The 20718-nt window shown below is 32.6% G+C and overlaps 2 protein-coding genes across 5 annotated transcripts; one reads left to right on the top strand and one right to left on the bottom strand.

Annotated features, from left to right (window-relative positions):
- The first annotated feature begins 5340 nt into the window (after nucleotides 1–5340).
- LOC142555654 (uncharacterized) lies at nucleotides 5341–9210 on the top strand. 4 transcript variants are annotated; one of them, XM_075666657.1, is made up of 8 exons: nucleotides 5343–5518; nucleotides 6266–6434; nucleotides 6532–6824; nucleotides 7245–7392; nucleotides 7512–7648; nucleotides 8376–8438; nucleotides 8521–8589; nucleotides 8830–9210. In XM_075666657.1, the coding sequence occupies exons 3-8, from the start codon at nucleotides 6633–6635 to the stop codon at nucleotides 8902–8904; spliced, it is 684 nt and encodes a 227-aa protein (XP_075522772.1). In that variant the 5' UTR covers nucleotides 5343–5518; nucleotides 6266–6434; nucleotides 6532–6632; the 3' UTR covers nucleotides 8905–9210. The 4 variants fall into 4 exon arrangements, with proteins under 4 accessions (XP_075522773.1, XP_075522772.1, XP_075522770.1 ...); XM_075666655.1 differs by having other exon boundaries at nucleotides 6266–6824; XM_075666656.1 differs by lacking the exon at nucleotides 5343–5518 and adding an exon at nucleotides 5782–6175 and having other exon boundaries at nucleotides 6266–6824.
- A 6115-nt stretch (nucleotides 9211–15325) lies between these two features.
- LOC142556655 (brassinosteroid-responsive RING protein 1-like) lies at nucleotides 15326–16052 on the bottom strand. Its single transcript, XM_075668135.1, has one exon. It carries the CDS (start codon nucleotides 15938–15940, stop codon nucleotides 15431–15433), a length of 510 nt encoding a protein of 169 aa, XP_075524250.1. The 5' UTR covers nucleotides 15941–16052; the 3' UTR covers nucleotides 15326–15430.
- Nucleotides 16053–20718: the final 4666 nt, after the last annotated feature.

Here is a 20718-nt window from a genome sequence, read left to right as displayed (position 1 = left end):
AGTCGACGGTAGAATTGGTGTAGATGAAAGTGGAACTCTAATCGTTGGACAGGGTTTGACACCACATATATGCAACAAACATAAAAAAAAAATTTGTTAGACGGTGTTACGAGTTAATTAATTAGACAGATATCTTATTTAGGTCACTTGTGAAAAAATATTAATTTTTATGTCAAAAATATTACTTATTATTATAACTATGAGTAAGATTGACATGACCTACCTCACAGATAAAGATCTGTGAGACCATCTAATGAGAGACCTACTATACAACTAATATTAGTCATTGAATTGGAAACTTTGTCTCATGAAACAAGATTACAATCTTTGAACTCTGTTTAGACAAATACTTATAAAATATTTTTATAAAAGTATTTTTTTACAAATTTTTTATAAAAAGTTATTAGAAGAACAAATATTTGTTAGGAAATTATTATATAAAACAAATTCAGTTAAAAATATTTATTTTGCTTTCATCAATGCTTTCATTTATAAAAATATCAAAAAACACATCATAATTTTTAAAAAAAAAACTATATTTGGATAACAGTTTTTAAGAATATTTTTCAAATACATTTTACAAAATCTTATCTAAACACACATACTAATTTATTTCACTTATAAAACACTAAAAACTCTTTTAAAACATTTAACCAAACAGATTCTTTGTATCTTCATGCAAGTTCCAGCTTTATTATAATCTGTTAGTTCGTTCACAACGTTCGTTTCTAGCTCTCGCGGAGGTCTGTTGACTGTTAGATCAATGGGGACAAAGGACATGATTCCTGGGAAGACTCTGGATTTTCTCCGGGCTAAATTTTATATGCATAAAAAATTATCGATATTTTCAAATTTAATAGAATATATAACATCGAACAATAATTGTTTATTAAAAATTATAGATTATAATAACGATGTAATTCATATATTTTAAATCGTAAAGTAGGTCAAACGTCACTATTCGATTACTCCATCCGACAAATATAAATATTGCATTCAATAATCTTCATCTCAATAACTGTACTTTACACAATCGATGAAAATTAAACTTGTGATCTTGACTTTGATATCAATTATAAGATCGGTTGTTTGTCGTTTTACTAAAATATATAGCTGATGATAATCGTGCAACTCAAATATTTTAAATCGTACCGTTACTGAAACGGTATATTTTAATTGTTATCTCCATAATTATTATCTCAACATAATATATATTAGATTTTGTATTAAAAACAATTGTATGAAAAATTTATGGATGAATGCATAATTTATTTTTAAAAAATTCGTAATTTATTAGAATTTAATTTATGGATGAATGCATAATTTATTTTTAAAAAATTCGAACAAATTTATTTTTCAGCTTTGAAGAAACTTGACGAGTTAATTTGTTTATAATATTCATAAAATATGCAACAATGTTCCCGAACGAGTCAAATATCTTTTTTCCCCCTTTTATTTTTTTAAAAGAAAGACACTGCTAGCAACTTGAATTGTGTAAGTTTAAATCTGGTCCGTCGAATGGCAGATAATGCAGATGTAGGGATACAACGATACGAAGGAACAGGGGATAAAAATCTCCCTCCGGCATGTGCTGATGGGTCCCACTTCAATTCCCTCGTTTCTCCCCCCTTTGAATTTTGAGGCTTTCTTTTTTGATTTTGCGCTCTTTCTCCCATCTGTGCGCTCCAGCTGCCCGCAAAAGATTATTAAAGGAAATTCTATTATTTATTTATTATAATAGAATTCTAATGAATAAAATCGAATCAAATTTATGGACGTTTACAAAGCACTAATATTTTTTTTTTAAACGTAAATAACAAATTGTCTCACAAGATATCTGATCGTGCGATATAAAATACAGAAGTCTAGGAAAATTTATCCTGAACAAGCCCAATATATATTAAATATCACTCATGGCAAAAATAAATGAATAAATTTTATATTTTAAATATGAAAAGAATTTATAAATATACCGTGGATGAGGTTTGTCGGAGATTGACGTGACAGAAGTTTTAAAAGCGTGGGGGCACATTACAGAGTATTATTAGGTGCCGCTGATTGTTATTATATCCGAGTGTAGAGTCGTCATTTTCGGATAAATGTTTTCTGAGTAGTTTTTTTTCAAACTTTATCTATATTTATAATAAAAAATAATATTTTGTTATGAAATCAAAATAAAAGAGCCGTTTAACAAAATACGACCCGTGAAATCGTCTTACACAAATTTTTGTCAATACGAATTAAACTTTTATATGCACGTTAATTTTTTTATGAGTTTTAAAAATATGACAAAAATGACAATCTCTTCTAAATTCTATGCTTTGAATTTCTCGTTAATTATTATATATACAACGCATATGTTTCGACCGTCAATTATTCTTGAATATATATGCATAAATGTTTATATCTAGCATATTTTTCATGAAATGTCATGAATCAAATTAAAATTTTCTAATACTTTAGTTAATTACTTTTATTATCATGTTCAAAAGGATATTATTTTTAATTTGATATCTAATGATCGTTTGTTTAATTTATATGCTTGTGATTTCTAAATTTTACAATACCAATTGTAGCCACACCAAGTCATGATTTCCTCTAAGTTGCCATCACAAGCGGATGATCGGGAGATTTCAATTGAGATACGAAATGAACTTAGGAGATGACGGTTCAATGAATTAAGAAGACATACATCTCATGTGATGCCACATGATAAAATAAAAAATTTAAAATGAGCTACAATAAATTTTATAGTAATTTATATTAATCATTTTGGTAAAATAATAACGAATACATAGTAGTTATTATAAAAACCCATTGTGCAATCGCGAGGGCGCGGGTCTGGGCCCAGGAATGATAAAATGGTATCAGAGCCGGTCACCAATAATGAACACCGAGAAATAAGTGTCATCCGGGTCAAATTGTTACGTGCATGACTGCATGAGCGACACCTCTTGAACCTACGGGCAAATTACAATATGACATGAGCCACATCTAGATTCCCGGCATTGGTGGATCGAGGGTTCAGGCCACGACGAGGATGTCGCGTTCTGAAAGAGAGGTAATTGTGACATCTCTTGTCCCACATTGTTAAAATTAAATATTTAAAATGATTTTAAAATTGGTTACAATGGACTTGTATAGCAACTTAAGTTAATCACTTTCGTAAAGTGGCGATGAATACAAAGTAGTTGTTGTAAGGTCCTATTGTTCAATCGCACAGGCATGGGCCCCTGACTCGTGACTTGACAAAATGGTAACAGAGCCGGTCACTAGCAATAAATATTGAGAAATAAGCGTCATGCATGGCAGATTATTATGTGCATGTGAGCCACCTCTTGATCCTGTTGGGTAAAGTGTTACATGACTATAGTCACTTCTTGAACTTGTAGGAGTCAATTTTAGATTCTCGGCTCTGGTCGATTGTGGGGTCAGGCCGCGACGGGGATGTCATTTTTTGAATGAAGGATAATCGTGATACTTCTTGTTCTACATGATAAAAATTAAAATTTTAAAATAAATTTATAATGGGCATGATATCTCATGCACGGTGAAATTATTGATCAAATAAAAATAATAATGGATGAAATCTAGAATTTTCATTTTGAAATATATATAGAGTTGTCCACACAGTTTGAAGATAATGGTTAACTGTGTATATCATGCATGATTAAGAAAATTATAAATTATTCTATTGTGTTTTTTTTTCTATCTAGAGTTGCATAGTGCATGTTGTGATATAAGTTGATACGCATCATTTGAATTTTACTGCATTTTTTAAGTTAAAATATTTTAGGTTGCATAACTCAAATTGTATATCCATTTTGCTCAAAAGTATAGAGAACGTTTTTTAAATATCTTGTGTTGTCCAATTTGTGTTTTTTGTTCCATCTCGATCTACCATGCAACCTAATTATTTGAAATTCATGCATTTCAAACCATTTGATTTTAAATTCTCTCATGAGTTCAAATCCTTCCTCAAACACAACATTAGAGAAAATGAATTTTCTTATCAACCTTATTGGTACATCGATTCTTGTACTTTGACGAAATAATTTGTTTTGCAAAATGATTTAATTTAGGAGGAGATTCGAATATTAAATTTGAAATGAATTTCATATCGAGTGTATTGAAAATCGATCATAATTATCATTATATTTACATGATTTAATAAAGTGATGGATTTGGATACGACGATCCATAAATTTATCAAATCAATAAAATGCATTTGAAATACATAGTTTTAAATCCTTGATATAGGTGTGCATTAATAATACTTTTATATCGGCTATATAAATTGTAGCTGATATAAGTATTAATAATATACTTTTATAATATGTTTTTAAAATTCAAACATACTTCTATAAATCGACCAGTGTTATACTTAAAAAAAAAAAATTCACAATTTCTTCTATTTTAATTTTAAAAACTCAATATTTATTCATAAAATATTCAATCAGTAATTTATTTAGTTCGTGTTTCGTTATATATTAATTTTTAAAAATTTTGTGCATTTTATATTTCGTGTAGTTTTTTTATTTCTTGTAAGTTTTAAATTTTAATTGTTTATTTAATTTTTTATATTTATGTGCAATTTTATTTTGTTTAAATAATTTATTGAATTTATAAAAAATTAATATTTCAACATCATCTTTACACACCATCTACACATATGGCTGTAAATGAATCGAACAGGTTTTTGAATTTTTCGAGTTGGACCGATAAATATTTGATTCTCATTCAAATTTATCGAACTCGAGTCGAACTCACTTACACATGTTCGAATTTTTTTCGAACCAGACTCGAGCAAAAATTATTTTGTTCGGTAATTCGTGAACCTTAATATTTTATTATTATAATTATAATTATACTATAATTATATATTAAATATATATAAATTTCGAGCTTTTGAATGTTTCGAGTTTTTGAGCATTCATTCTCGAACCTTAATATCCGAACAATAATTCAAATATCTTGCAAATATTTTCGAAGATTCTGAATCAAACTCGCACTTCCTTTCGAGTCGAAATAAAGCAAAAAAAAATTTGAGTTTCGAGTCAAACTTGAACTCAAATATAATTAATTTTAGTTGAATTGTAACTTTAAAATTTTACTGATACTCAGCTGAATTAGATTTATTTACACAGTATAGACGAAGCTCTCAAATTTATGACACCAATTCACCACACCAGTGTACATGTTGAAGGACGTTTATCAGCTCGGCTCGCGAGCCGATTAACGGCGACCAGGTCAACCGGTAAAAAAATCGGGACAAATAGGAGCAGAAACCGTACGAGTGGGGTCCTCTCACTGCAATTTAGCAGTAGCAGGTTGTCTCCCAATCCCCATTCCTCTACTCTCCGATGGCAGTTACATTACATCTTCTTCGCCTCTCTCTCTTTCTAGAATTTGACAGGAATAGCCATTGATACTCTTCAAACAGCGTTTGCTATCAGATCCCAGCGTACCGCTTGATCTTCGTACTCGGCTTCATTATTGTTTGCTCTCTCGTGCTCGGGTACGCCGATTGGTTAATGACCATTGGGTGCTGAAAGAAATCTGTCATTGATCGAATTTTCTCTCTCTCCGCTGTTGATATCATTGTGCTTTTGTTGAATATTATTTTATATGTTATGTAGTTCGATAATCATTGGAGTTATTAAGTCAGAGTATTGCCTGATTGATTTTGGTGTATTGCAATCAAAATTTTAAGGTCATGTATATAGTTAAGCAGACAATTATGGTAGTCAATTCCAAAAAATAATTTGTGCGCTATTCTCCAGGAGAGCAGACTGATAGTTATTGCTTTCAGATGTCATTTTATAAATTTTTTTAAAATTTCATTAGAAGAGAACCTGCTTTAGATTTTAACTATATTGGTAGCTATTGATCTGAGCCTGCAATGGCTTCTTTTGTTTATTATTTGTCTATGATTATTATTTTTGGTATTGCGTGGGAGAGAGAGGAGAGGGGGTGGGGTGTACAGTTTTGAATGCTATGTATGATGAGTTGGTTCATTTATTATGCGTGTACTGAACCCGTGAATAATAGTGGATTCAATCCATAGCATTTAAATCCCCACCAACTATACGTGTCAAAACTTCAAAAAACAAATTCTGCAATCCTTTTAGTATCGTCACTCATGCAATTTGCAGGATCTCAACTCAGGGTTTAAGTGTGTGGCTTCAGAATTTGGTGGCATTTTATTTTCAGAATTTTTTAGCGCTAACAAGTTATAACCTACTTTTTATATTTTCCTTTTCAGGGATTCGTTACAGAGCTTGAATTCTACACGCGGTTAAAGTTTTTTTACTCGTTACCCAAGTTCAAAAACATCTGTCTGCCTTGATGTGGAATGAAGATTAATTGAATCAAGAAAATCAGTCTGATTGACCCCTGAAAACTCCACTCCCAATACTGGGGATTCAAATGCGGTGGGGTGGAAATCATATGATTTGTTTCGGCTTGGGCTCGATTGACTTCGACTTGGTTAATTTCTTTTCAATATCTTGATTAAAATTACGAATACAGGAGGCTTACCTGATATAGAGAGCCGTGACTCTTAGTGATATTCAAGATAAAGCTTTTTGTTTATCCCCGTTTGCTACTAATTACGCCTGATCGAGAGAGAGATGCTACACACGGAATTATGCCCTTCGCGGATTTTGTCGCCTTTCCGTGAGGAAAGCGGAGATGAAGAGCTGTCAGTTCTTCCAAGGCATACTAAGGTTATTGTGACAGGCAATAACAGAACAAAGAGTGTGTTGGTTGGGTTGCAAGGCGTTGTCAAGAAGGCTGTTGGGCTTGGTGGTTGGCATTGGCTGGTACATTTCATCATCTTACAAAATGATATTATACTGATTACTGATAACAATTTCTATCAGACCGTTTTTCAAATTAATATTATGCGCTAATATTCGTTTTTCCTCTGGAGTGAAAAGGAAAGTAACGTTCTTCATTAACTATAGATAATTCACTATTGTCACGTCTCCTAAAAATGGTAAATAGCCCATTGAATTGCTAATATATTAGACGTTCGAAATGCTGTGTGCAACTGGAAATGTTTAAGATGATAGTTTCCTTTTATTCAATCAGCTTTTTAAACGCAACTGGAAGAAAGCAATTATAACTACTTCTGTCCAGCTAGCGTGGTTCTTTGAAAATACACTTTTGACTTTTTTTTTCATGTTTCAGTTTCTTCTTTGCTTCATCTTTTGTCCTCTTCCTTTTATTCGTTTAACCAGGTCTTGAAGAATGGGGTTGAGGTCAAGCTCCAAAGGAATGCTTTGAGTGTGTTAGAACCTCCAACTGGCAATGAGGATGATGATGATTTTGATTTTGATGATTCTAGCAGCTGCTCTGACATTGGTGAAAAGGACCGTCATCGCTTCAGTATGTTTTACCACTTGCTCGTAAAGTTTGGTTCTGTTTTTACATATCAGTATATAATAATTTCCTGGACAAAATAATTGTTCCATCCTTTTTCAATAATCCTGCACTTCTTTGAACAGCTTCTGGGTTTCACTTCGGAAAGATAAGTAAGCCCAGAGTTCGGTATAGTCGGCCATGGTCTCCATCTGCATGCACAAAATCAGTGAGCCGTAGCAGTTGCAGAGAAGTTCAATCCAAATGTGATGCAACTCAATTGGTAAGCACTATCAAAGTAGACGTCCTTTCAAGTATTTATGATTAATAATAAATGACTTATTTTCTTAATATTGTGTTAATGCTTTGTTGGGACCTGATTACATTTCCTCGGTTTCCGAAGCTGTATAAACGGTGCCATAAGTTTTCTTTTCTGTCAATTGGAATTTGAATTTTTAGAAATTCAAGTGTCTGTCTGTTACATTTTGAATTCTGAGATTAAGAGGTAACAAGGGAACTTTATCGTTTTCCTTGTCGAGATTTATAATCTGACATGTTGGTGAAATTGCACTGTTGATATATTTTAGTGAGATGATGTTATTGGTGCCTTTGATGGCAGGTTCTTGATTAAAGACTGCAAAGAGAGTGCCATATATGGTTTTCTTTAATCCCGGTTGTTCCCAATATGTTATCCTTATTTTTTGTAACAGTGTTCCTTGCCGTTCATTAATATGCATGTTCATATCGAGAGATCCTTGCTGTACCATATACACTAAAGACCAACAGGTTACTTACCATTGGAATTTGGATAACGTGAATTATAGAATGACCGATATAGCTATCTTTTGATTTTATTTTAAGGACCGCACTCAATTTCTCTATCTGATCTAGAGAAGCATAAAAAACGCTCTTTTAGGAAGTAAGCTTGGTTGATGTTTCTTTTAAGATGCGATTTTAATTTGAATTATCAATTCTGATGCATACTTGTTTTGTTCTCTTGGGTTGATTAGAGAGTTAATTTGGCAAAAATTGGGACTGGATCATTGTGGAGATACTGGCGAAGCTTCCATCTTGTGGGTGTCTTTTATCTCCATTTTCATATCATTCAGCCATATAGTTTACATAGTTTTCATGTTTCCCCATCTGCACATGCAGGCAAATGTTAGTCCTAACCCTACGAAGGAACAACTGGTTAACTCCGTCCAGCAGCATTTTTCTTCGCAGGTCGGTCCCCTCACTTGCATTCAATCTCCACACACACACATTCTGGATCAGTGCTGTGGCCCAAATAAAAAAATTTCAAAATTAACCGCAAGTTTTCACAAAAATGTGACTCCCGGCCTCGAGATAAACTTTTTACAACTAAATGTCTGGGTTTAATGTGCAAGCGTAATCACGTGCAAAAAGTTTTTTGAATACTATAAAGTCGTGAACTCTGAGGCATTGCCACTAATGATCCAACAGCAAGTGGACGAGGTACAAGTGATCCTGGAATTTATCCGGGCAGCAAAGAAACCACAATCAGTTGGCTTGCGTTGATGTGAGATGGATTACTTGAAGCCAGATTATTGCCTCAAATTCCTGTAATATATATATGTGTGTGTATGTAGTAGATATACTTATGGACCACCCTAATTTAGTGTACCTCTAATTATTGACTACTAATTTAGAGAACAGGTTCGTGTGTATGCCTTGGTGCGTCAACTCATTCTCTAGTACCCAAATCTTAACCTTGTATTATGGGGCATTTGGCCTATCAATGTTATCATCCTTAATTTATGATTAATGTATAGCCTATTCTATATTAGTCGACTGATGGAACAATCCACTTGGCCACTCAATTCAGTTGCCACAATTTCAAGGTATTATATTTGAGTTGAATTAATAATGTGATTTGTTTAGGATAATGCGGAATTTGCACGGTCAACCAGGTAATACTCGTAATTTGATGCTTCATCAATTAGAGAGTTTACCTTTAAAAGGGATATAATTATTTGAGAAGATTATTGATTATTCAATTCCTTTTAGAAATTATTGTTCCAAAATTCATTTTCCTAATACCATTATGAACATTTTGGACTCGATCCAAAGGAACACTTAAATCTACAAATAATTAACTGCCAAAAAAAGTTGCAGCCTGGCTTCTGCATATTTGAACATATATATGTTAAGTTTAATAAGAACATTTTCATGTGCAAATATGCAGAAGCCAGGCTGCAATTTGGTGTCAAGAAGTGATGGGTGTTGATATTTCTGTAGAGATGAGGTGATGGGGACATTGCACGAGGGTAACACTAACCACCAACTAGGAATTAATGGTTGTTTTCCTTATTTTTTAAGTAGTTTAATTTCTCGAACAAAATAGTGGGCTTTATTCTTTGTGATCGTTGGAGGGTCTCTTTCTCTTTACGTAAATATCAAAGAAACTATCTCACGATTGGCCCCTACAAATATTTTGTGGCAAAAGGTTAAGGTGCCTGCTTCAGATTTCGATGGTTTTCAAAATCTTATTTGGACCCACCTTAGTCCTTGTACTACCTCAAAAGAATGTCACTTCGTTTCTTGAAAATGATATATTGGTCGAGATATATAATATTGAAAATATCATGAATCCAGCTGTCAAATTTAATTGAATTATTTTAATTAGTTTATTGATAGAGTAATTGACAATATATTATTTGTATTTTGTATAATAATCATTGGGTGTATGAAAAGGTAATGTTGAGCACCCAATTGCGGAAATAAAGTTCGTGCTAAACCATGGAATTCATTAGCCAAAGAAATTTAATGCAAACTAACGCTATTAATTAATATAATATTTATCTAAACATGACATTTTTTAATTTTCAAACTGATAATTTTTTTTCATAATTTTTTAATTAAGTGTAGTATAACAAGCTAAAATTTTAAAAATATAGGTAAAATATGATAATATATAAAAATATAGTTAAAGCCACGACTGAAATATATTTTTTTAAAAAAAACTATTTTAGAAAAATAAAAATATCAATAAGATTATATAATGATGATATAATTGTAATTTTAAATAAAGTTCACCAAATCAATTTAAAGTTAGTTAATATATGGACATCAACTTTAATTAATAGAAAATCTAAATTTGTGGAGTTAGGATCATGGAATTGATTCTTATGGATAAGGAGGAGTTCACGATCGAAAGGATCAATTGTGAAAATAAGAAATAATATTACCGTTATTCTGTAGTTTTTTTTTTTTTTGTTTCACAGATTTTATTTAGTAAGTTTCTCGTAAGACAAGTCGACCAGATTCATATATACAGTGAAAAGTAATAGTTTAGACACAAGAAATAATATTTTTCTATGTGTTAGATTAGGTTAGAAACCCATCTCACAAATCGACCTATAAAAATTTCATAGAGTTTTTATGGTTTTTCCTTTAAGAAAATTAAAATAAACCTAAAGAAGTAGTGTGGTATTAGTTATGGAACACAAGACACAATCCTTGTGCTTTAACCTTTTTTATAATCTTTAAAATGGTTCCACTAGAAGGATTATCTATGATTCAATAAAGCTCTCATCAATATATCGTCACACATAATTTCATATGATTATTACAAGAACTAGTTAATGAATATTTTCGTATTCAACCTTTTTTCTCCTCCATCATCTTTTTTGCTCGAACATTATCTTTCAGCCACATGCAATTGTTTTGTGATATTTTCTCGAGGTTTTTTTTTTTTTTTTTTAATTTAAAAAGTACATTATTACGCCATGCAAAAAGTAGGATAAAATAGGCTAACCATTAACTACAATAGAAATTTCTGGATACCTATCCTCTCGTATGGCTTGTGCTCCGATTATAAGAGAAAACAACTAATCATAAATACAACTCATTCATGTTCCTGCTTTGCATTTGAGCTAATTCCTGCGTCTCCTCTTCTACATGTATGTGTATATTGGTGTTTGGGTTGGGCTGTGTATTGTGAGTTGCTCTTGAACTTGATCCATTTTAATAATTCATTTGTTGGCCCAATATCTAATCTATTTCTGTGAGCCCATAACGTCGGGAAAATAGAAAGCCCGAATCCGTCTTTCCTATACACAAGTTCATTCCAAAGTCAAACTGCCGGTCTCTCTTTCGTTTACTTGGCTCTCGCTATTGATCCCACGTTCCTTTACTATCTTCGACTTCTTCCATTGAAATTCAAAATCTAGACACTCTTGTATTTACGAATTTTTACGAGAATTTTCGGAGGAGAAGAAGTGCGAAATGGCGTCCAGGTTCACTGGACAAGATGCAGCTCCGCCAGAAGTATCGGAACCTCTGGCACACCGATCACCATGCAAAACGATCCTCCTCGTATGTATGCATATACGCATGTCATGTATATTAGTTATATTTAGAAAAGATTCACACTTTTTCAATATTTTTCTGTATTTAATTAATAGTTCTTTTTCTTTGTTTTCATTTTTTGCAGATTGTTGCCTAGTTTTTCCTTGCCACTGAGGTAAATTGGATGTTAATGTTCATGATTTTTATCTTTTTTACTTTTCCTTGAAAGAGGAATAATTCTTCTTAATTCGAATTCAATACTTTTTCCCTGCGATTGTGACAACTGTTTTCATTATATTCGCAATTGCTTGGAGCTTTTCAATCATTTGAAAACTGTACAGGCACCGCATACTAATGGACTTAATGCCCTCCATGCTAGAGAGATGTGATAATTTTGATTCCATCCTGAACTTTATTATCCAGCAGAATGAGTTTTAATAGTCTCTGCTATATCCTGGCTCCTTGATGATATTTTCAGCATTTTATAGTTGCAACATTTGTGGCCCTTTCCATAATATTCCTGCTTTCCATCGTTGCCTCTCAGAGAACATAATCCTGCTTCTCATGTTATAAGTGGTTCTTTTGAAATGTAAAGTCTGGTTTTTCACTATCCAATTCCTGTTATTGCTATATTCTTTGAACTTTGTACAATGCAACTGGGACTACTTCTTGTCAGATAAAATGAAAATACGATAACGTACAATGTAATTGCATGGAGAATGTTTGTCCGTTCATTCTATACGCACATACCGGTAACACAATATGATAATCGCATAATTGTATCTGGATATTTTAGGCACAACACAAGGTCGAATGTTGGCCGGTAGAAATGATTCTTTCTTGAGTGTTGACATTTTGTAAATGAAACTCGGTATTAAATTTCTTTCACGTGTGCAGTTTGATAAGTTTTGATTTACATTTAATCCTGCCTGAGATTTATAAGTTGATGATGAGTGGTCGCTCAATTGGGTGCATTTGAGGAATCCTGTACGTTATTTTACATACTTGAAATGGTGAGTACAAAGGCTTCTATCTGCATTTATGTTTTAAATGTTAACGCAATTACTTGGTAGTAAAGTGAACAATATAATTTTGAAATTTGAGCAAACTGAAATTATTTTTTTCCAAATTAGGAAATTTGACTAGGCGAGTGTTAAAAGATTCAATTCGAATCATCATAAATCTCCATTGCTGGAGATAATTAACTGATTGAAGATAATATCTCAAGGAGAGTTTTTTACCAAAGAAAAAATTGAAAGAGGAAAAAGAAGAACTTCCGTATATGGAACTTAAGTCTAACAAGAGTTTTACCTGTTATATTGTACAGCTGTCAATGTTGACTAATTAACTCTACTATATAGCTCAATCTATATATCTAACAGCGAGTCTTAATTAATTGATTAAAGTTAAAAAAGCAAAATATTCTTTTTTTTAGGCGACGGAAATCAAATCGAAACGAGTTAATTGATATTTTCATATATTAATACTCCATTCATAGAAATGATTGACGTGAATTAACTAATTAATTGTTATTCTATCTCAATCAGAACATTTAGAGCCACGATTTACACCACTAAAGTCCGTTCCGGATACACTTACATACGACTATTAGATCTAGAAGACTTAGCACATCGATCCGTACGCAAAGAAATCTATTAAAAATAAAATAAAATTGTATATTTTTAGTTCCGCAGCCAATGTCGCTCTCAATGGGGCGGCGTTAACTATTTTTAAAACCATAGCAACTTGATCGTTTCGGGTGATAATGACATCTAACCCCGAGCACCTATGATCGTCACTATAAAATATGCACGAAAATACACTTTTGGTTTACCAATTGTAAATGATATTGTTTTTTTTCCCCCAAACAAGAATCCTATATATTTTTATCATAATATGACACACAATGTGGAAAAAAAAAAGGTCTAAATGTTTTTAGAATTAATGCAGTAGGTGGAATGCTTCACCAATGATTATGAGGTCAACTTTCTCGAGCGAATCTATCACATAAGCTTTTCACAACGTGATTTACTTGATTACAGGACGGATTTATTGTAGCCCCTGAATTTGTTTGAAAACCTTATTACTACACCGTATGCATTTTTGTTTTAGTATATATGTTATTCTGTCCTCTAAAATTTTTTTTTTTTTTTTAAAAAAAAAAACTACATGTGTATTTCTTTGCCAAGTGATACAGCATTAGCCTGAAGGTTTACTAAATGACGTTACACTTGTTCATACTATAAATGACAACTTACAAACAAAACTTATCTGTTAAATATCAAGCTAATGGTTTAAATTAAATAAAACACTTCAAATATATTTTTTGATTAAACTAATATAGGTATAGCTAACTAATATTTGCACCCGACAACAAATGTGGGATATTCGAAACAGTAAATCGGTGGTAGATCCATAGGTCGGTGGAGCAGGGTACAATCCTCTCACATCCACCAGTTTCCAGATGTTATATAATTCATGAAACTGTTCCAGATAAAATACATATATAGACTATCCATAAAACCATGTAAATTCAGTGCATCACAAAATGCAAAGGGAAGACAAAATCCGGCTTAACCGCTACATAGTTCCCATTCAGTTGGCCCATCCATGCTGCTACAATTTAACCCTTCTGAGCAATTTCAAAGTGGACATTTCCTCGTCATTAAATATATACTGATATATCGTATCGTGTGCTTGTATAATATTTTTTATAATTCATTTTATTTATATTTAAATGAGGATCAAAATATAATTATAAAAATAATGAGCGCCTAAACTGTAAATTTAATATATAAATAAAAAAATAAATTTAAAAAATAAAAGAATAAAAAATGACTTTAGTAAGAATTGAACTTTAACTTAAACACCAAGAAACAATGACTCTATCCGGTGAATTACATAAAATTTGCATTAAAATTTTAATATTTTATTAATATATATAATTATTAAACCAGACCATGACACCAAAGTTAGTTACTCTAAGTGTCTCAAACTTAATAAATAATATATATATATATATATATATATATATATATATATATATATTCTATTTTATTAAAATTGAGGACATGATAGTAATTACCTAAGAATGACACCAATTTTTTCTTCCAATTTTAGTCTTATATAATACTAAAATTACATTTTTGTTTTTGCTTTTTTAAATTTCAACACATACTTTTTTTTATTTTTTTTTTCAACAATTCAAATATCAAATTAGTCCCTCAATAATTTGTCAATTTCATTTTAATGAATCGAAATGATAAAAAAACTGCACACACGCATCGCGTGTGCAGAATAACTAATATATATATATATATATATATATATATATAAGAATTGGTCGGGAAGTCTAATCATCAGTTTGGTTAAAAAATCAACTATCCTTGATTTAAAAAAAATTATGAAATTCAATATACAATTCAGGGAAAAATTGAATGCTATCAATTTGTTTTCGACGTAAAAAGTTTGAAATTTACTTATTTCATGTCACGGCATCGTCGGCATGGATCAGTCAGTGTTCCTAATTAATGATGGAATTGCCGGATTTTCCGATAGATTTGTTTAAGCTAATTGAACTTCAATGTAATGCTCAAATCTATTCTTGTGCATTGACGCTCCAAAGTCGTGTGTCCTAATTAACCAACCGTAGCAAGAATGAAAACAAAATTCTTTCTTTCAAACTACATATATTTTCGTATTATGTACATCAACGTACGGAAGAGGAAGTGCAAAGTAAAAAAGAAAAAGAACACTACAAACCCGAAGTAATCGGGGAATACTCGCCGTAAAATTCAGAAATCCCAGAAGCCAACCACAGCCTCTCGTTGAAACTCTCCTGCATATCCTCCGGTATGAACTGAGTACGGCAAAGGGGGCACGTCTTCTGATCGTGGTCCATCCAACGGTCCACACAGCTCCGGTGGAATATGTGTCTGCAGTTCATCAGCCGCCGGATCTCATCTTCCGCGCTGAATTCGTACAAGCAGACCGCGCAGTTCTCCGGTGGATCCATCTCCTCTAAATCAGAGAAACTCACCACCGGCAGAAGCTCTCGGATCAGCGCCGCAGATACAGACCGCGGCAGCTCCAATCTGGTTTCCTCCCTCAAAAAGTAGGAAACAGGTTCAGGCTCCAGGAAATCCCTGAGCCCCAAAACAGAGAACACAGCGTACAAAAATCTCCTCATTAATCCGAGAAGCGTAAGCACGTAGACAAGCAATTTAGGGAGAAAAAGGTCAGTGTATCCCACCGGAAACCCCATTTTTCCTTTCAATCTTGCTTCGAGAAGCAGAATTAGAAGCTTTTACGCGCAGAGTGGAGGTGTTTTGTGGGTGAAAATCTTGCTGTAGGAGTGGTGAGTATGGAGAATGAAAATGGAGGGGGTAGTTTTTATAGGGCAGGTGGGGGGAAGTAAAATGACGAAAAGGGGTCTGATGAAAAGGGTAAATGGCAGTCAAAGGAGTTGTGAGAGTGCGGGCGGTAGTATCTGCTGTCCCCTTCGTATAGGTGTCGTCAGAAATTGCCGTACGGTATTCATGCGTGTGACAAGTTTACACGTGTAGGATATGATTAATTCATAATCTTTCAACTAAAAAATTATAAATAACTAATATCCATCACAGACAACATTTAAACACAATAGCGTTTCATTATATATTATTGCATGTGTTGAAAATCACATTAAAATTTAAATTCGACATTTTATAATTTTGAAAATTTGTCAAATTCGAGTTGAATTTCATTTTTACTTATCCCAAATATATTTACTCAATACATATCAAATATATATGTTTGTTTATTTTTCACATGAATTAATAAAATTATTAGAAAATTAAATTTACATACAAACTTTTTATTTTATCATTATTTAATTCATTCAAAAAATGATTCCATTTTTTGAACACTTAGTTAATAACAAAATATTAGTAAAACAAAAAAAAAATCACAACTAAATGAAAAAATGACTATACAATTTATGCAAAAACTTGTGTGAGACGGTCTCATGAGTCGTATTTTGTGAGAGATATATATTTGGGTCATGTCCATGAAAAAGTATTACTTTTTATGCTAAGAATATTATTTTTTATTGTGAATATTGATAGGATTGACCAGTCTCAAAGATTAAGATTTGTGAGATCGTCTCACAAGAAACATACTCAATTTCGTTTTACTAACATTTTTCTATCATTAAATACATTAGTTATTTCTAACATTTTTTAATATATAATTAAAACACTCGTCAAATAATGGTAAACTTAGAATTTTGTTTATATGATTAAACTTTTCAACAATATCCTTAATTTCTTTGAAAAACAAATGAACTCATTTATTTGAGACGAATAATAAACATAATTACAAGAAATTGGCTCTAGATAACTACTACTTGACAATGTAAACGAATTAACTCTCTTAATTTTATAGAGCGTTTTTCTTTGTCTGAAAAAACTACTTTAGACTTGGGATTTTTGAAAAGTATAAATAAATGTCTTAAATCATATGTAGATTAACTTTGTAGCTTTTACTTTTCGCCAACAATATGTGCACTAACCTGTTTTTTATTTTTGGCAACAAGAAATCATTAGTTTCTTCCCCTTTATACACATACTTGAGCTCGGTGTATTGATAAACAAAGATGTGGTGGCTAAACGAAAATCATGTTTTCAAATCATCGAGAAACATTTCCAACCTTTTATATTTTATCTCCAATTCATTGACACTTTTTTTTGTCTTGTCTTTTTATTTCTTTGTCCAAAAATTAATTAATATTATAACCTTTTTCTTCTTCTTTTTTTTTTTTGTTGGTTTCATATTACACATTTAGCACGGCTCGCGTGTAGTTAAATTTTTGAATAAGTCGTCCATTCAATTAATTTATGATGTGTTTTAAATAGTTAGTTGGACGTCATGGTTTAAAGTCTAGGTCTCGTTGCGGTCGTTTAAATTATACTTCGAAAATCATTTGGTTTTTTATATTCGATAAATTTGAAATTCACGGACGGATTTAGTTGGGGTTTAGATGAAAAGTTATTTTTTCTAACACATGTCTATAATTTTAATCATTTTTAAAAGTAAATTACATAGTTACATATCTATTATATTCAGGTGAGATGCAATTAGAATAAATAACAGTTTGAAACACGAGTGATTGTGATGGATTAGCTGCGAGAACCTGAAATTCCAGTAGTAGCAGCAGCTAGCAAATTTCAGCAGAAGCTAACAATTCCAGCAGCAACTTAGATTTCAGAAAATGGTATTTTTCCAGCAGACAAAAATCCAGCAGACAAAATCGAGCAGACAGAATCCAGCAGCAGAAGAGTTCAGTAGCGAGATTCTAGTAGATAGCTACTGGTTCTGCTCATGACTTGTAACTGAAGCATTTAACATGTAATAAAGGTTGTTAATGGACAGATTATGATCATTAATTGGAAGGCTAACAGTCAGATTTTGGCCTATAAATTGCACCCTCAATCTCTGAATTGATGTTACCAAAATCTTGAGTTATCACTTGAAATTAGAGCTAAGAGAGTGCATTTTTCGAAGCTGTAAAATCCAGTAGCGAGGCAAGCAGATTTCCAGACTTCAACCGAAAAACTCTAGCAAATTACGGTAAGTGGGCTTATGTATAAATATCTTGAAATCAGTTTGATAATTCTGTTATAAAGCATATTTTCTGTATGTTTAATTTCTGATATATGATTTTGAAGCACTGAAACTCCCTAGTGAACTAATGGTAGGAATATATATTCTGAACATTTCTGAATTCTGATTCTGATTCTGGCATCACCCCTTAGAGGAGAGAACATATAGGGGACTGATATCGGTTTAGCCATGAAATTCACTAACGTGCTCAGTGCTTACTAATTCTGATTTCTGTTCTGAAACATGTGATTTTTGAATTCTGATTTATGTTCTGAAAATAAGAGTTCTCTGCATATTACTGTTTTACTGTCCTGTTGAAAACAATTTCGAAAATTGAGAGTTATTCCCGCCCCTGCTTATTGAGTGACAATCATATAACTCACCCACCAAACCCATCTCAGATAAGAACGAGGAAGAAAAGTTAGAAGAAGAAGAGCAGATTCAATTCTGGGGCTGGTGAAGAAGACCGTTTTCTATTAGTTCTAGTTTATGTGTATTCCGCTGCATTTGTTAAGACGTTGTTATATTTCTGGTTTTACATTTCCGCTGTAAAACATTATTAATTGAGTTGTATCAGACATTGAATATTCAGTATTATGAATAAAAGACTGGTTTCTGAATTCTGTACTCTGAGGCTTGTTGTTTTCGAATGTAAATTTGAGAGCAACACCGGTGTCAACCAACCCCCGTCTCGGGGCGTGACATTGAAGTGGTATCAGAGCAAACCAGGTTTCATAATCTGGGGAGGAGGAACTAGAAATAATAAGTTCTAATAGACTTCTGAAAATAAGTTCTGAAAACTACTGTAATAGACTACTGAAAATAAACTACTGTAATAGACTACTGAAATGATAGACTGACTACGTACAGTTAGGAAAATCAGTAGGGAAACAAATCAGAATACAGTAGAGCTCTGAGTGTTTCAGCAGTATGTATAAAAAAAAAATTCAGTAGACCCAAAACCAGTAGCCCGAAACCAGAACAAGTAGATGGGAACCAGTAGATCTGAATGCAGAAGACTGGGTCACTAGACTCGGAATGCAGCAGACTGGTTCTAACAGTACTGGAAAGCAGCAGACAATGCTGGAAAAGCAGTAGACTGATTGCAGAAGCATCAGAATTGCAGTAGATAGTGTATTCCAGTAGGCGCATGCAGTAGACCTTGCAAATGGCATGGAAGTTGAGGTGTTTTTCGCGCAAACTTCAAACGGCCATAACTTTTGATCCAGGAGGAATTTTTACTATTAAAAGTAGGCGTTGGAAAGCTCTCGACGAGGAGAAACTAACCTAGAACCATTCGATCGTTTCTAGCACCGTCGACGAACCCCAAAATCCTTCATTTAGATAGGGATATCATCATTTCCGTAAAATTTTTCAACTTTTCGAAACTTTGAGAATTTTCATTTCCAAACGGTTTAGCATTTTTACACCAAACTTGGTACCATTCATGTTCTTGATGTGAAGGATTTTTAGTAAATTTTTCACGGAATTCTGAGACAGAAAATTTTTGAGATATTTCTTCTATTAAATGCATAGACAATACTGATTTTGTTCATCCCAGTATTCGTCTATAACTTGACCTGTGTTTTTGAGATCACTTCTGAACATTCTCTTCCATGTTTTGGATGTAGGAAATGGCTGAACAGAGTAGCTACATTAAAAGCTTAGAGAGGAAGTTAGATAAACTAAAAGAACATAACTACTGCCTAGAGCTGGACAAAGATGAATTAGAGCATCGAGCAGAACACTTCAGAAGTGATGTTCAACGTTATGCTCACTATCTGCATGAAGCAGAAGAGAGAAATAGGAAGACTCAAGAAGAGTTTGAGACCTCTCAAGAGATGTTGCTGAGTTCATCGAGTTACGTGATACATTAGTTGATAGATCCAAATACTTAAGGATCAAAATCACCAACTCGTGCACCAGCATAATCAGTATAGTGAACAGACTGATGCACAGATTCATGAGTTGCAGAGTACTGTTGAAGTTCTTAGTGACCAGAATGCAGTTCTGCATGGTCATATTGAACACCTACAAGTAGTAATAGCCAACCAAGACGAACCTGAGGAGGATCCCGAAGAAGAAGAAGAAATCGAAGATGATCTTATGGATTTGGGATTAGGAGAAGTGATAGATTAGAACATCAGTATTAGTTTTCTTTGTAATAACACTTGTTCCATTTGCATTTTTGTTCTAATTTTTGAAGTTCAGTTGTAATTGCACTTTTGTGGAAATCAATAAAATTTATTCTATCCATTGGTTTCATATTTAAATTTTGAGCAATTACTCTATCATCGTGCTTACCTTTGTGTAGTCTTATTCTGCCATCAACCTTAGATCTTTCGTATTGTAGGAAATGTATGGAAGACCAGTGAGAAACAACTGCAACCCTCGTTACAA

This window comes from Primulina tabacum, chromosome 9, assembly GCF_025594145.1.
Source record: "Primulina tabacum isolate GXHZ01 chromosome 9, ASM2559414v2, whole genome shotgun sequence".
Classification (NCBI taxonomy): Eukaryota; Viridiplantae; Streptophyta; class Magnoliopsida; order Lamiales; family Gesneriaceae; genus Primulina; species Primulina tabacum.
This window is presented reverse-complemented; position numbering and strand designations above follow the sequence as displayed.